This window comes from Protobothrops mucrosquamatus, unplaced genomic scaffold (assembly GCF_001527695.2).
Source record: "Protobothrops mucrosquamatus isolate PMUCROS unplaced genomic scaffold, P.Mucros_1.0 scaffold5, whole genome shotgun sequence".
Lineage (NCBI taxonomy): Eukaryota > Metazoa > Chordata > Lepidosauria > Squamata > Viperidae > Protobothrops > Protobothrops mucrosquamatus.
The window spans coordinates 4765370-4782517 of record NW_015386392.1 but is presented as its reverse complement, the minus strand read 5'-3'; the positions used below and the strand labels follow the sequence as shown (position 1 = coordinate 4782517).

General features: G+C 40.5%; 1 protein-coding gene across 1 annotated transcript in view; it reads left to right on the top strand.

Moving 5' to 3' along the window:
• OXSR1 (oxidative stress responsive kinase 1) overlaps positions 1–17148 on the top strand; it is an 80542-nt gene that overhangs the window by 57768 nt on the left and 5626 nt on the right. Inside the window, exons 7-14 of the mRNA XM_015832546.1 lie at positions 1297–1398; positions 1752–1885; positions 5694–5742; positions 6452–6517; positions 8302–8424; positions 11297–11332; positions 12765–12923; positions 15960–16024. Coding sequence (XP_015688032.1) covers positions 1297–1398; positions 1752–1885; positions 5694–5742; positions 6452–6517; positions 8302–8424; positions 11297–11332; positions 12765–12923; positions 15960–16024 — 734 coding nt within the window. The remainder of the gene's footprint in view (positions 1–1296; positions 1399–1751; positions 1886–5693; positions 5743–6451; positions 6518–8301; positions 8425–11296; positions 11333–12764; positions 12924–15959; positions 16025–17148) is intronic.

Here is a 17148-nt window from a genome sequence, read left to right as displayed (position 1 = left end):
TGCATGCACGAAACGGGAGCCTGAATACCGTCTTTCCCTGAAAATAAGTCCCAGCTGGAAAATAAGCCACAGCATGATTTTTCAGGATGCTTGTAATATAAGCCCCAACCCAAAAATAAGCCCCATTTAAGATGGTCAGCCAGACGAACGCATTTAGTACCGTAATTCCCTGAATATGAACCCTAACCGTAAAATAAGTCCTAATGCAGTGAGGTTAACCTTTTAGAGACCGAGTGCCCAAACTGCAACCCAAAACCCACTTATGCATTGTCGAGTGCCGGGTAGGTGTGGCCCATTGGGTGGGCGTGGCTGCGGTGGTAATGGCAGACTGGGTGGGATTAAAAAGTTCAATCAATCAATTCCAACTTTGCAAGATCTTTTTTTTTCCCGCAAGAGGTTGAAATTGACTGATTGATTGAACCTTTTTTTTTTTTTGCACATGGTGGCGGAGGCCTAAAGTGAAAAGGTTTTGTAAAACCCATCTGAAGGCCTAGGACTGGGGCGATGGCGTGCATGCCCACAGAGAGGGCTCTGAGTGCTGCATCTGGCACCCATGCCATAGGTTTGCCACCACTGTCCTAATGTGTCTTTTGGAGCAAAACTTAATATAAGACCCGGTCTTATTTTTCCGGAAAACACAGTAGCTATGTGAATTTTCAAACCATCATTATGAACTTAACATTTTCTGTCATTCATTCACTATGTACCTTAACTATTTCTGTGAGAATCAGTCCTGGAATTTGTTCAGGAAGTTTGCCAGTCTAACTTTACAATAAAGATAAGGCTTTGGTTCTTGGTTCCTCCCTGTTCAGAATGGAAATAACCTTTGTGGTTGACATCTCGCTTTGCAACCACTTCACTTAACGACTGAAACTCTGTTCCCAATTGTGACAAGTTGAGGACTATTTGTATTCTGGGAAGCTAAAATCTCTTTGCTTTGGAAGAATTGGTTCAGCTTCAAGTGCAATTCTGAGTTAACAAGACAGCAGGATTCAGTGAAATTTGCAGAGTACATGATTTTTCAATACATCCAAGCGTTAGTTTAGTCCTCTCATTTGACTAAAGTCCTTGTAAAAATTTTACTCATGTGAAGAAGAATACAAATTGTGCTATTTTCAGGAGTTGGGTGAGAAATTAGAAGTCTGTTTTAGGTGCCAGATCATAAATAAATGCCTGGAAGGGATTGGTGAAGGAAGGTTAGCTCCCAAGCATGATTCAGGCAAGATAAGGCATGGAATTGGAACAGCTCCTATGATAGAAATGCCCATTTTGAAACGAACTTTTCTTACAATGCAGGTGCGGGGGTATGATTTCAAAGCAGATATTTGGAGTTTTGGAATTACAGCAATCGAGTTGGCTACCGGAGCTGCTCCTTATCACAAATACCCACCCATGAAGGTAAGTTACAGATGTACCAATTCAGATAAACAATTTGACATGAAGTGCCTGCATACAGTCTGAAAAATCGGATTGACCCCGCCTAGAAAACGTTATTTCTGATGTAACTCACCATCTCATGTTCTCTAACCTGGCACCTTAGCCACTAGATAGACCAAACGGTCTATATAGATGTCAGGATCCAGGACTAACTCAGGTACAAAAAAGGGACAGCAGTTTTCCAGTTTTTTACTTCCCCATTGTATGAGCCCACATATACATATCTTATACCAGAAGCAACTGACATAATTCTGAGCACAGTACAGCCAATTCAAAACGTTCCTCAATGTTTCTAACGGATGCCATTTTTTCAGGTCTTAATGTTGACACTACAAAATGATCCCCCCTCCTTGGAGACAGGAGTGCAAGACAAAGAGATGCTTAAAAAATACGGGAAGTCATTCAGGAAAATGATTTCATTGTGCCTGCAGAAAGACCCGGAAAAGAGGTACAGGCAGGACCATCTCAACTTCTCCCTTCTCTCTCTTTTTTAAAATTTATTTATATGACTTACACTTCCCTTTTCTGCCCATTGACGCATATAAATGCACACAAGTTGCCACACCTGAACATACAGGGACAAGTTTAAAATCTGATAGGAACAGCTAACATGCCCTGTTAAAATGGATTGAAAAGACCTGGCAAAACAGGTCCTTTCCTATAAGCAGCAAGAAAGTAGACTTTGAGTCCAACATGTATTTTTTTATATATGGAGTCCTCAACTTACAACAGTTCATTTGGTGACCATTTGAAGTTACAACTGCACTGAAAAAAGTGACTTATGGCCGTTTTTCACACTTATGACCGTTGCAGCTTCCTTGGGGTCATGTGATTTACATTCGGATGCTTGGCTACTGGTTCACATGTATGACGGTTGCAGTGTCCCAGAGTCATGTGATCCCTTTTTGCAACCTTCTGACAAGCAGTCAGCGGGGAAGCCAGATTCACTTAACCACCGTGTTACTGACTTAACAACTGCAGTGGTTTGCTTAACAACTGTGACAAGAAAAGTCATGAAATGGGGCAAAACTCACTTAACAAATTTCTCATTAGCAACATAATTTTGGGCTCAATTGTGATTGTAAGCTGAGGACTACCTATAATTTATGAGCAGCCTAGAGGACAGTCTCTTGTATTGCTGGCAAAAGGATTTTGAAAATCGAGGACTTCTTTAAAAGAGCTCCTGCTTGTGAGCAGAATATCTAGATCAGGGCTTTTCAACCAGTGGTACGGGTACCACCTGTGGTACATTATCACCTGTCAGGTGGTACGCGACCATCCTAGAAAAGTGGTAGCAGGGGAGGGGAATGAGCTGAACCGGTGGCAGCACCGCACAAGCCTGAGCGAGAGACGGCTGGAGCTGCAGGGCTGTCAGGGCTCAGCGGAAGCACCAGGATCAGTGCCGCTTTCAAGCTGATCAGCGCTTCTTCGGGGCTGTCAGGGCTCAGTGGAAGCACCAGGATCAGCGCCAGGCTCCAGCTGGAGCTCGGCGCTGATCCTGGCACTTCCGCTGAGCCCAGAAGAAGCGCCGATGAGCTGGAATGTTGCAGCATCTCCAGGGTCTTGTGATTTACACTCAGATGCTTGGCAACTGATTCATATTTATGACAGTCACAGTGTCCCAGGGTCCTGTGAAGTGACCAAAACCTGCTGCAACCACCCAGCAGATGGGGGGAATAAAAACCAAACACCCCCCCCACCCCACCTCCGCTGCCAATCCCCAACAGAAATGCTCACAACGATGGAAACCTCGGACAGGAGGAAGAGCGTGGCCGGGGGGACAGGCAGGTGTCTTGCTCGGCTGTGGCTTGGGGGGCACTTTTTTCAGTGCCATTGTAACTTCGAACAGTCACTAAGCGAACTGTTGTAAGTCGAGGACTACCTGTACTTTATCACTTTTTTCCTTTTTTGGTCATCAAGTTTTTGACACCTTGCTAGGCGACTGGTGGTACTCAGATGTTGCCATATCCTAAAAGTGGTACAATGGGTGAAAAGGTTGAAAAGCCCTGATCTAAAGAAATTTATCCCAAGACAGGCAGTCAGTGTCTGTGGTCTGCAAATTCCCACATTGGACCTAGTATTCTGACTGCAAATCTAGGGAAGGAACCCGTTGCCCTTGGATTCTCCTTCTAGACAGCCCCAATAGGGAAATAGGGAAATGAAGGTAGAGCTGGAAGTTTGATACCTTACACAATTTTGATCGCCACAATTTAAAAAAGAAGTTGAGACTCTAGAAAGAGTGCAGAGAAGAGCAACAAAGATGATCAGGGGACTGGAGGTTAAAACCTATGAAGAACAGTTGCATGAATTGGGTATGTGTAGTTTAATGAAAAGAGGGACTGGGATAACATGAGAACAGTCTTCCAATATCTGAGGGGCTGCCACAAAGAAGAGGGAGTCAACCTATTCTCCAAAGCACCTGAAGGCAGGACAAGAAGCGACCTAGAATTAAGGAGCAATTTCCTGACAGCACAATTAATCAGTGGAATGATTTGCCTGCAGAAGTTGTGGGTGCTTCATCACTAGAGGTTTTTTAGAAGAGATTGGACAACGCTTTTGTCTTAAATGGGATGGGGTTTCCTGCTTGAGCAGGGAGTTGGACTAGATGACCTCCAAGGTCCCTTCCAACTCTGTTATTCATTAGGCTGTGCTGTATGCAGTTGAAATGATAATGTCATCTTATAATGCGCACCGTGTTTAAAAGCTATTGCAGAATTTCTGTGGCTTTGTGCAATAGGATTTTCTGTGTGCAACCAGTTCAATACCGTTTTTATTGCATACAGTTCTGTGGTCCAGTGATCGTGGCTAGGAGGTTGAATTTGTATATTTGACTTTTGCACAGCTTCAAGTGGCCGAGATTGGGAAATAGATTAGGCTATAATAGCAGATATATTGACATCAATAGAAGAGAATATTTGTAGCTCAGGGTTAAACTAAGGTCGAATTGCAGACTGATAATGTTTCCTAGTTGGGTAATGAAATGTCTGCAGGGAAATATCCAAGCACAGAGATCAAAATATTGATAGCATTCCCCTGTTCCCTTCTCTTATCCCAAAAACATTCAGGAGAGAGAAGTTTTGAGGGGGTTTTTTTCCTCTCTCCTTCCTGTTTTTCTGGTGTAAGAAAATTACTATAGCTAACCTCCAAATCATCATTTCTACTACATAGCACATTTAAGCACAATCATCTAAATACAGGTAGTCCTCACTTACAACAGTTCATTTAGTGACTGTTCAAAGTTACAATGGCACTGAAAAGTGTGACTTGTGACTGTTTTTCACACTTTACGACCATTGCAGCATCCCCATGGTCATGTGATCAAAATTCAAACATTTGACAACTGACTCATATTTATGGTGGCTCCACTGTGCCAGGGTCATGTGATCATTTTTTGATACCTTCTGACAAGCAAAGTCAATAGAGAAGCCAGATTCACTTAACAACCATGTTATTAACCACTGCTGTGATTCATTTCACAAGTGTGGCAAAAAAGGTCATAAAATGGGGCAAAACTCATTTAACAAATTTCTCCCTTAGCAACAGAAATTAGGGACTTAATTGTGGTTATAAATCGAGGACTACTGATAGAGAAGTTCAAAAAGGGAAAGCAGATACCACAAGCAAAGAACTCCAGAGGATTATTGAGTGGGAAAGCACTGAGTAAGACAAACAAATAGATTATGATTGGCATTTGGAACTTCCTGCCACAGGATATTGTTTCACGTCCACTGATAACTGCCTTACTGATATTTTAGCGTATGTTAGTTTTCAATGTTTGTTTGTCTCTGGTTCAGACTTTCTGAGAACTGATGTTGAGAAGTAAAGTAAGATACTTTGTGAAATCAGTCTGGGCCAGAATAAAACAAGCTAAAACATTGTTCTAATAACAAAATCCATCATATTTTAAATACTTTTAAATATTTACATCTGCTCCAAGTAAAATTCTGTGCAAATACATAAAATAAGAATGTACGTATATATTATGCAGGAAATGCTTATCTCACTATTGTGCGTGATCACACAGGCTTGCTCATGGCTTCACTTTGCCAAAAACCACCATTTTTATTCAGAATTAATATCTCGCTTGTTTCTTTTTCTCTAATCTATGAATTGAAATGTACAAACTGTGGAAAGCAACATCTGTCCTGATTTGTGTTCTTATTGTGGGTGACTCTCCTATATGAAATAGAAAAGGTTCTTTTAAAATTCCTGCAATATACTACAGGTTTAAGAAACTCTTTTTTTTCTGTCCATAGACCTACAGCAGCTGAACTCCTAAGACACAAATTTTTCCAAAAAGCAAAGGTAGGATCCTTGACTGATGGAGTCATCTAACCAACTTGGATGTTGGAGAAATTTATTTATAGACAAGGAATAATCTTAATAATTTTTTTTACATTGTTGTAAGCTGCCCATAGCCACTTGATAGTGAGATGGGCGACATACACATTTTAATAATTTATCAGAGTTTTTCCCCAACTTCCGTCCACCCAATGACATGTTTGCTTCTCATTTAAGATCTGTTCTGATTTTGCTACCCACAAAAATGGTAATCCTTTAAGTGTGAAACTGTTCATGTTCCTTGATTCCCTTGAGTTCACCCTGGTTATTTTTGAGCCAGATTAACAGTTTGTTTAATCACTCCAAATACAACTGCTTTATGGTTCCGTTTTGTGCAACTTTAGTTTTTACTATGGTCTCTAGTGGAAAAAGAAAATAAAATCGCATGTCTTTGCATCTGCCCAGTGACAGAGCATGTCACTAATCACCTGGAGATTATGTTATTCTTTAATACATTGCCTTCTTAGCTCTTGTGTCAAAGGCATTTTTATTTAGTGTCATATAAACTAAAACATTTTTCTCTCTCTTTCCTTTGCAAAAAGCTGTAGGGGGAATATGCAGTATGAGTGCAGTAGAGTTGGGTGGCTGATCAATTCACTAAATAACAATGAACAGTAGCTTTCGAAGAGCGTAATTGTAAGAACTGATGGTTCCGTTCCTTTTTCTTTTGCAGAATAAAGAATTTTTGCAAGAAAAAATATTGCAGAGAGCCCCAACTATCACTGAAAGAGCCAGAAAGGTACAAAGTAAAGTGGAAATCCGCATAAAAATGGTTCTATACAATTTCTTGCAGCTTCTCATAGTGTACAGCTTGCCTGCAGCCTGAGAAACAGGGAGGATAATTCTGGCCGAGTTCACACATCTTAAATAAATTTAGTTCCTCCTGCTGTAAAAGCAGTTAGTCAGCATCCTTGGTAGGGATATAGTTACATCCAAGCTGAAATGGCAGGTGTGTGTCTCTGATAACAAGCGAGACAGTTGAGTTAAAAAACAAAACATTGGCTTCTGTTGTTAACTTGTTAGGTCAGTGTTTCTCAACCTTGACAATTTTAAGGCATGTGGACTTCAACTCCCAGAATTCCACAGCCAGCAATGCTGGCTGTGGAATTCTGGGTGTTGAAGTTCACATGCCTTAAAATTGTCAAGGTTGAGAAACACTGTGTTAGGTGAACTGCAAATATTCAGTATTCTTCCAAAGTTGTTTTTTTTTCCAAAAGGCAACTGGACTTTCTTGGTATTTTCTTTAAAAACATTTTGCTTCTCTTCCATTTACATATTTTCCCCCATTTACTGTATGGGAACAATAGTTAAACAGTTTCATAAATTAATCAGTGTCCCTTTGCTTGTTTTATTGCGTGGCTTAATTTGCTGGCAGATTGGATGAAAATTTGTCCTTCTATGGATATATAAGTACATCGTTTATTGCAAAGACTAAAATATTCAAGCTGTATATAAATTAGTTTTAAATGTAGGCTGTGGCTGTATTGATGGCTTTCTCAGTGCCATTCTGTTTCCTCTTTTTTTCCTGCTTGGTTGGATAGAAGGCATAAAAAAAGTATATGGTAATGCTTTTATAGCCACATTGATTTCTAAATGGATAGTTCTGTCAGATGCAGCGTTTCTATTTTTGTTTCTACACAAGGTAGCAAAATTTGTAGGAAGTGCACCTTATTTTGGCTTTATCAAAGTTTTAAAGGAGATGCAATGAGACTGTACAGGCAGTCCTTGACTTACAACCATTTGAAATGACAATGATGCCGAGGTCCTTGCCCTTGCAATTGCTATAATGTCTCCACAGTCACATGATCAAAATTTGGGCATTTGGCAACCAGCAAATACAAGCAGTCCTCAACTTACGAACACAGTTGAGCCCAAGATTTATGTTGCTAAATGAAACAGTTACTAAGTGAATTTTGCCCCATTTTGCGACATTTCTTGCCGCAGTTGTTAAATGAATCACTGCAGTTGTGAAGTTAGCAACATGATTGTTAAGTGAATCTGGCTTCTCCGCTGACTTTGCTTGTCAGAAGGTCGCAAAAGGGGATCGCATAACACCGGGACTCTGCGACCGTCATAAATATGAACCAATTGCCAAGCATCTGAATTTTGACCACTTGATCATGGGGATGCTGCAATGATCGTTAAGTGTGAAAAGTGGTCATAAGTCAGTGCCATTGTGATTTTTCAGTGCTGTTGTAACTTTGAACGGTCACTAAACAAACTGTTGTAAGTCGAGGACTGCTTGTATTTACAATCCAGCATCTCAGATCATCATCTGCGACCTTTCCAGGGGGCTTCCAATAAACAAAATTAATGGAGGAAGCTGGAGTCACTCAGCGTGATTTACTTAACAACCGCCCACCACGGCCAAAAAGATCATAAAATCCAGGTGTGACTCAATGAACAACCGCAGTGCTTGTTAACAATTGTTCACAATTGTGGCCGTGACTCGAGAGCTACCTGCACAACCCTGAGCAGAACTGCATTGTTACACATTCGAGTCTTGCTCTTCTTGGCGTGCAGGTCAGGAGAGTCCCTGGTTCCAGCGGACGACTTCACAAGACTGAAGATGGCGGCTGGGAATGGAGCGATGATGAACTAGACGAAGAAAGCGAAGAGGGCAAAGCGGCAATTTCACAGCACAGGGTGGGAGTCAATTTCACTTTTTGAAATATTCAAAGTACAGTTCCTCATTGAATTCGTGTCTTGTAGGAGGGGTCCTCGGTGCTCTCTGAACGTGACTGTTTTCTTGCAGACGTTTCATTACGCAACTAGGTAACATCATCAGTACTAAAAGTGCATACCCTATTCCTTACTAGCACTGATGATGTTACCTAGTTGGATAATGAAACGTCTGCAAGAAAACAGCCAAGCTCAGAGAGCATCCCTCATTTTAGCCCTGAGCTACAAATATTCTCCTTTATTAATGCTTTGTATTATTTTCTTCCTAGTCTAATGCATATCTTTCTGGCAATAGGAACAGTTAGAAACTGTAGGCAGGACTTATGCCAATTACATGATGTATAGATTTCATCTTCTCAGTTATCTGTTCTTTTCAACAACTGAGTCTAATTGCTGTAATATTTTAATATTACATTTAATATCCCGTTTTAATATTTCTTTAATATTTTATCTCATGTATTGTAACGTCTCCCTATTATAAATTTATATTTGAGTTTGTATGCATAATGCGTTTTATTAGTGTTGTATATCAGTGATTGCATGATCTCTCTAGATGCCATATGCTAAATAAATAAACATTTGAGTCTAATTTTTGCCAGTAGAAAATACTGGCCATTCTTCATTTTTTATGGAGATGCATGGAAAAATTTTCTACGCTTCTAAAGATTCTTTGTGAATCCACTGTTAGGGAATCTACATTCCCTAATTGATGTAATCTAGAACCAAAATGAGAGTTGTTTTGAGAAATCAGAGAATTAACAATGTCCAATCTTTGCTGTGGGTTGGTTATCAGGATACTATGCATATAACATACACAAATTTTTTCTCACGCGATATGCTTTGGGATTTCTTTCTCCTCAGCAGATGTCCTTCTGACCACAATATTATTCTCTAATCCGGTAAAACAAACCTTGAAATCTTCTAAAGGCAGCTCCCTCTTTTCTTTTCTTTTTTCAAAGAGTGATTTTTACTTAGTATTCATAGACATGGCATGCTTATCCTGCAAACTCTCATAATTAGTTATTAAAATTATTAATTATTGAAAGCAATTAGTAAGCCAGTTTATCTCCTTCTGTCCAATTCCCCCCTTTATTTCCTGTATGTAAAGCTATCAGAACTCAGCACTTTGAATCTCTTCTTGCCTCAGGAAGAAATAATGGATTTTAAATGGTTTTGTTCACATGAGGATATTCCTTTGTAAGGGTGTCTGATGACTTTCTGTGCTCTGCTCAGGACTTCACCATATGAAATCGAAATTTAGTAAAAGTGTGACTGAGATACAGCATTACCCCCCCAAATAGATTCCATGTGTTGGCATCCACAGGAAGAGGCCCAAAAAAGTCAAGATGATGACCACATCAGTGCCACGGAGGTCCATTGTTTATGTCCATTGAACATAAAAAAACAAGCAGGCCCTCAACAGCACTATTGTGGCTGCCATCTTGACTTTTTTGACCATACTATGCCTATATCGCTAAGTCCACTTGACATCTTGCTTCCCTTATGAACCTGATTGTGAGCTTCAGGCAAACATCTCAATTCTTGCTTCTTTTATTTTAAGATATAATCATACCTGCCTATAATACAGGTAGTCCTTAATTTGTGACGGGTCACTTAGTGACTTTCAAAGTTATGATGGATCCCCCCCAAAGCTAGTTGCGATCCATATTTAAAGTTATGATGATCACACACACACATCTTTCCATGGACTCATGATATACTTTGAGAATTCAGCAACAAATCCACAGTCATGCGACCATGTTTATGACAGTTTGAGTGAACTATGGGTTTGCTTAAAGATTGCAAATGACCACCTCAAATAAGGTCATAAAATTGGATTGGTCACATGGGTGATCTGATTTACAACAATCATGACTTATAACCCTAATGGGAAAGCTTAATTGTGATCATAACTTGAGGACTACCTGCATTGCAAGACTTCTGAAAGCATAGCAAGGAATTTCCTTTTGTTCAGAGCTGTAAAGCTTTGTAAGAATCATTGAGATGATGGATATTATTGAGGGTCTGAAGCCTGGAGATAAACTTCCTCCTTTCCAAAGAGCAGTTTCAAGTCCCTTTTGGGGAAATATCCCAAATAGAAATTTTTCCTTGGTCAAAATATGCTACTGTGACCATTGCAAAATTATCCAATGTTTACTTTTCAGATCATCTAAAAAAAAAATAGAAACAAAAAGCACATTGGAGTTGTGTGTTATTATATTTGTCGGAATTGCGCAGAAAGTGTCCAAATGGAGTCAGAGACACTGACATGAACTTGTAGTTTTATATAAATATATTTTGCATCTGTATATGCAGCAAACAAGATAGTCAGGCAAACTGGAGCATCATGAGGTAAATCACAGATCACACAGGGAAAAAAAGGAGGGGGAAAAGGGAAACTCTCCCTCCACACCCACAGCGACCAATCACAGCGCAGATTGCCTCACGCAGGAGCCCGCCCTCTCCAGTCAATCATCTCTAACTGAGTTCTGGCTCACTGCACAATCCCACTGCTCCAGCTACTAAATTTGAATGTCTTTACATATTGTCTGCACATTTCCAACTTTCAGTAAAAAAAATAAAAATCCATAAATCAGAGTTATTAGCAGCCTTGTCTCTCTTCAGATAACAATTTACCGGAATAAAGTATATTAACCCCCATGCAGCTCAGTGACACTTTCACATAGATTGATTTCCAAGGCACCTTGAATAGCCTAGGGTGTTTCTGTTTCTCCAAGATAAATTGAAACTTGTCATAAAAACTGCACTGTCCTATTCTGCTATAAACAGTTATGACGTTGTACACTAATCACAAGTGTCTTTTTTTCTCTTTTAGTCTCCCAGAGTGAAAGAATCCTTACTGAACTCTGAGGTAACTTGTGAATCATGTACATTATATTAGAAATGTCCACTAAAGCATGTCCACTGCTTTAGTGGAGGATTTAAGATGTGTGGATTTCCTGGCTGGAGAATTGTGTGAGTTGAAGTCCACGCGTTACCAAGGTTGGGAACCCCTGCATTATAGTATTATGCATCTGTTTTATAATAGAATAACTTGGAGCTGAATTGTTTTCAAAATTGATTGATTATGTGTCATCAAGTTAGTATCAACGTGTAGCAACCACATAAGGAGAACTTACCCAGCATGATCTGTCTCTAACTTGGTTCTTCAGATCTTTCCAGCCTCCATTGGTGATGAGTCCATCCACCTTTCTCCTTCCTTCCTTCCTTCCTTCCTTCCTTCCTTCCTTCCTTCCTTCCTTCCTCCCTCCCTCCCTCCCTCCCTCCCTCCCTCCCTCCCCCATCCATCCATCCATCCATCCATCCATCCATTCATCCTTTTCCAGTATTGTAGACATATCCAACAGGAGGCAGCTTTGCATTCATTGTTGGGTCATGTGCTAGCAAACTAGGGTTGACTCTTAGTGACCACATAGGTAGACCTTATCCAAGATGTTCTGTTCCCAGTCTGGTGCTTCAGATTTTCCATTGGTGCACTATGGCTGCTTTAGTTGACTTTGTCTACCTTACTGTTGGTCATCCTTTCCCCCCCCCTCTTTCTTCCTCTTTTTTCCTTCCTTTCTTCCTGTCCTCCCCAGTATGGTGGATCTTTCAAAAGAGCTGGGTCTTTGATGCGTAGCCACCTCTTAAGGATGCTTCACTGGTTTTCTTGCGCATTGCAGAGAGTTGCAAATGTGGTCTCTTTGAATTCGGCAATTCTGTGATAATGCCCCCACTTTTGCTGGTTGTACAAATGCTATTTGGGCTTCAGATTCACTTTTTTTTTTCAGGTAGTTGGTGAAGATCCACCATTTGTATCCCATGCAGCTAGTCCTCAACTTACAATAGTTCATTTAGTGACCATTCAACAGTTCATTTAGTGACCATTGAAAAAAGAGACATGACTATTTTTCAAACTTAACAACCATTGCAGCATCTCCATGGTCATGTGATCAAAATTCGACCGTTTGGCAACTGACAGTTACAGTGTCCCGGGGTCATGTAATCTTTTTTTGCAACCTTCTGACAAGCAAAGTCAATGGGGAAGCCAGACTCATTTAACCACCATGTGATTAACTTAACAACTGCAGTGATTCACTTAATAACTGTGGCAAGAAAGGTCGTAAAATGGGGTAAAAACTCATTAAACAAATGTTTTGCTTAGCAACAGAAATTTTGGGCTCAATTGTGGTCATAAGTCGAGGACTATCTGTATTGTGTTGTAGTAGTTTATTTATTTATCCATCCATCCATCCACTCACTCACTCACTCACTCACTCACTCACTCATGTATTTTATTACAGCTGTTTTCATCAGCTGAGCCAACCGGCCCTTTGCTCAACCTCCAAGATCAGCCTGCTGCTCAACTACCTCAGCCTTCAGGTCAAGTCCCTGCACAACCTCCTGTTGCTGCCTCCGGTCCAGCTTCTCAGACCCCAGCAGCAGCTCCTTCAGCAGCACAGGTAAGGCCCAGTGGGGAAGCTTAAAAGACAAAGGTAAAGGTTTTCCCTGTCCAGTCATGTCCAACTCTAGGATGCAGTAGTCATCTCCATTTCTTAGCTGAGGGAGCCAGCATTGTCTGAAGACGCTTCTGTGGTCATGTGGCCAGCATGGCTAAATGCCAAGGCGCAGTGAACGGTGTTAATTTTCTCATTGTTGTGAAACCTGTTTATCTACTCGCATTTGTGTGCTTTCAAATTGCTAGGTGGGCAGACGCTAGGTCAGGGGTAGGCAACCATGCTGGCTCAGGAATTCTGGGAGTTGAAGTCCACGAGTCATAAAAGAGCCAAGGTTGCCTACCCCTGCGCTAGGACAAGTATTTGGAGCTCATCCCATCATGTGACACTCGGGTCTTGAACCCAGGCTGTCAACTGACAAGCTCAGCATCTTTAACCATTGAGCCATCGTGCCTTAATGACTTAATGCAGGGGTCTTCAAACTTGGCCTTTTTATGACTTGTGGACTTCAACTCCCAGAATTCCTCAGCCAGCGTGCCTGGCTGAGGAATTCTGGGAGTTGAAGTCCACAAGTCATAAACGGGCCAAGTTTGAATACCAGTGATGTAATGGCTTCCCAAATGAAAGGGGAAACTGGTTTCAAATCTGCTAGATGAATTTCTTCTAAATAATTCCAAGCTTCCATTTAGAAACTGTTTCAGGTAATCCCCGACTTACAATCGATTTCTTAACGACTGTTCAAAGTTATGACGGACTCCCTCTCAAAGCTGTTTACGACCCATTTTTTAAGTTTTGATGGCCACACTCCTCCATAGCCACATTATCGCATTTTGGGCACTTGGCCACTAGCTCATCTTTATGGCTGTTTATAGCATCACATGACCATTGTTTGCATTTTTTCTGCCAGTCACGGCATTTACTTCCAGTTTCCAGCAGAAAAAGATGTGATATTTTTCTGCCACTCTGAACAGCTGCTAAAGATGGCCATTCCTGCAGATTTTGATTGAACAAATTTGATAGTAGTAGTAGTAGTAGTAATATTTGTAGCAGTATTACATGTAATCCTCGCTTAACAACCCTAATTGAAACCAGCAACTCCATTGCTAAGTGAAGTGGTCATTAAGCAAAACACTGCGTGATCAACCCGATTTAGCTATGATACTCCTGATTGTGGTCATTAACTAATTATTTACCATCATTAAGCAAGATATCATGTGATCAGGACTTACAACTTCCTGCCAGCTTCCCCATTGACTGTGCTTGTTAGAAACTGCCTGGGAAGGTCACAAATGGTGATCGTGTGACCATGAAATGTTGTAAACAGTTGTAAATGTGCAACCCATTGCTAAATGCCCAATTCATCATGTGACCAAGGGGAAAGATGTCAATGCAAGGATCAGTCCCAAATCCTTTTTTTCAATGCCTTCATAACTTCAAACAGGCACTAAATGAATGGTCATTAATCAAGGAACTATTAGCAGTAATATAATAAATAAATTTGTCTTCTCCACATTCCTGCCAGATTCAAAATGATTCATAATGCAATATAAAGACAGGTCTCGACTTATGACTACAATTGAGCCCAAAATTTCTGTTGTTAAGCAAGACAGTTGTTAAGTGCGTTTTGCCCCATTTTACGACTTTTCTTGCCACAGCTGTTAAATGAAGCACTGAAGTTGTTAAGTTAGTCACATGGTTGTTAATTGAATCTGGCTTCCCCGCTGATTTAGCTTGTTAGAAGGTCGCAAAAGGGGATCACATGAGCCTGGACACTGCAACCGTCATAAATGTGAGTCAATTTGTGTCTGAATTTTGATCACGTGACCATGGGGATGCTGCAACGGTCGTAAATATGAGAAGTGGTCATAGGTCATTTTTTTTCCAGTGCTTTGTAACTTAACAATCAGTAAATAAATGGTTGTAAGTCAAGGACTATCTGATAGGAAATCAACCTTCCAAATAACAACATCAGTAATAAAAAATAATTATTTTTATAAAAACTGGAAAGTTCCAATTACATAGTATACAATTGCTACTCCTCCCCTCTTCTCACCTCCTTTTTAGCATCATACCATTCAGTGGATCTCATCTATCAGGTTCCATTGATAATTAGGATTCTAATTTCCATTGGTCCCAGCTCATGCAGAACTTTCTGGCATTTTGGGATAGCTGGCATAGTTTGACTATTATTTGGCTCTGCACTAATGGATTCTGAGCAGCCTTGCTACTTTCTATTCACTTTGAGTGGGCCTTCTGAAGGATCTGTTAAAAACCAAATTAATAAAAAAAAAAAGCTCAAGGTTCTTTCAGTGCCAAAGGTTAGAATGCGTCAAATCACGCACTGCAGAGAAAGGACAAAATAAATAAGTCCTGTGTGCTGATAGGGCATCAGGGTCAAAATCCAGATAGGCTGAGAAGACACAACAAGAAAATCCGTTCCTGAATATTCTTCCTAATTTTATGGATTGACCAGGTGCTGGGCAAAAAACATTAAAATCAGTTTTCATTTGGGTTCAGTTGAGGACCACCTGATTTATTTCTCAACCTGCCTTTGAGGTGGTCAACTTGGTCTCTTTAGTTCGTTGAGAAAGTAAATATATCATTACAGGTAATCCTTGACTATTTGTTTAGTGACTGTTCAAAGTTACAGTGGCAATGATTGTTTTTTCACACTTACTACCATTGCAGCATCCCCATGGTCACATGATCAAAATTCAGGTGCTTGGAAACTAGCATGTATTTATGACAGTTACACTGTCCCAGAGTCATGTGATCATCATTCTCAACCTTCCCAGGGGGCTTTCAACAAGCAAAGTCAATGAGGAAAGCCAGATTTGTTTAACATGATTCACTTAACAACTGCAATATACACTTAACAATCGTGGCAAAAAAGGTCATAAAACTGGACATAAATCACTTAACGACTGTCTTGCTTAGCAATGGAAATTTTGGGTTCAGTTGTGATCATAAGGGCAGGACTGCCTGTTTAACTCTTTGCTTTCGTGGATTAAAAAAAATAATCTTTTTTTCTCTTTTGTTAAGGTACCTCCCGCACCTACAGCACAAGAAGAGCCCAAAATTCCAATAAGCCTCGTTCTACGATTAAGGTAAGCAGGCTGGACCCACCTGTAGATACGAGAGAAAGCTAACCTGGTCTAGGGGTGGATGGTGCTGGAGCAAGCATAAGAAGACCCATGTTTTGATGATGACGTTATCCATTCAGTTGTGTCCAACTCTTGGTGGTTCTATGGCCTTGTCTCTCCACATCTTCCAATCTTGCACTGCTTCTTTGAATTATTCTGTGTTCTCACGGGTATCGTATCACGTGACGTATTGTGACGTACCGTGACATTTTTTGCCTTTGCAGAGCTGGGGTGGGGCGTGGCCTGTGCGTGATGCATCTGGCCGCCAGTTTGTTACCCCTGTTCTGGCTGATGTCAGCTTTCATGGTGTCCAGCCACCCTGTTCTTGGGAGGCCTGGTTTCCTTGTACTGTTAACTTTTCACAACATAATTGCTTTCTCTCGTGAATTCCTCTACATGACATGGCCAAAGTAAGTGAGACACAAACTTGTGATTTTGCCTTCCAGTGACACGTCTGGAGTTATGTGCTCCAATGCTTGCTTGTTAGTTCACCTTTGCTATCCAAGGAATATGCAGGAGCCTTCTCCAGCACCCCAGCTCAAACGAGTCGATTTTCTTCCTGTCTTGATTTTTTAAGGTCCAACTTTCACAGACACAGGAAGCTATGGTTCTTATCATCCCTGAGCCATACAGGCTCACTGGATGACTCAGGACCAAGCCCCTCTCTTTTGCAAAACTGGGAAATTAAACAAACAAACAAAAAATCTGTTCTACCAATCCATGCTGGACCAATAACCACTATGCAGTCAGACGATTCAGGTTAATATGTTCTATTGATATTTCATTTTATTCACATGCTACAGATTTATAGCATTCTGATGCTGGATAAAACGTGTAGGACTCAAAATGTGTGCATTCTGAGCTCAAAACAAGATTGTGTGGTTTTGTTATAATAATAATAATACTTTAATTTATACCCCGCCCTTCTCCCGAGGGACTCAGGGCGGCTTACAGGTAAGTAAAAACAGAGCTATACAATAAATATCTAAAAACCAAATTAAAATATATATTAGATAAACCTGTTATTAGAAAAATTATAAAATCCCTATTAAAATCCCTATAAACCCCCCCCCCTAGGCCAATCCCGC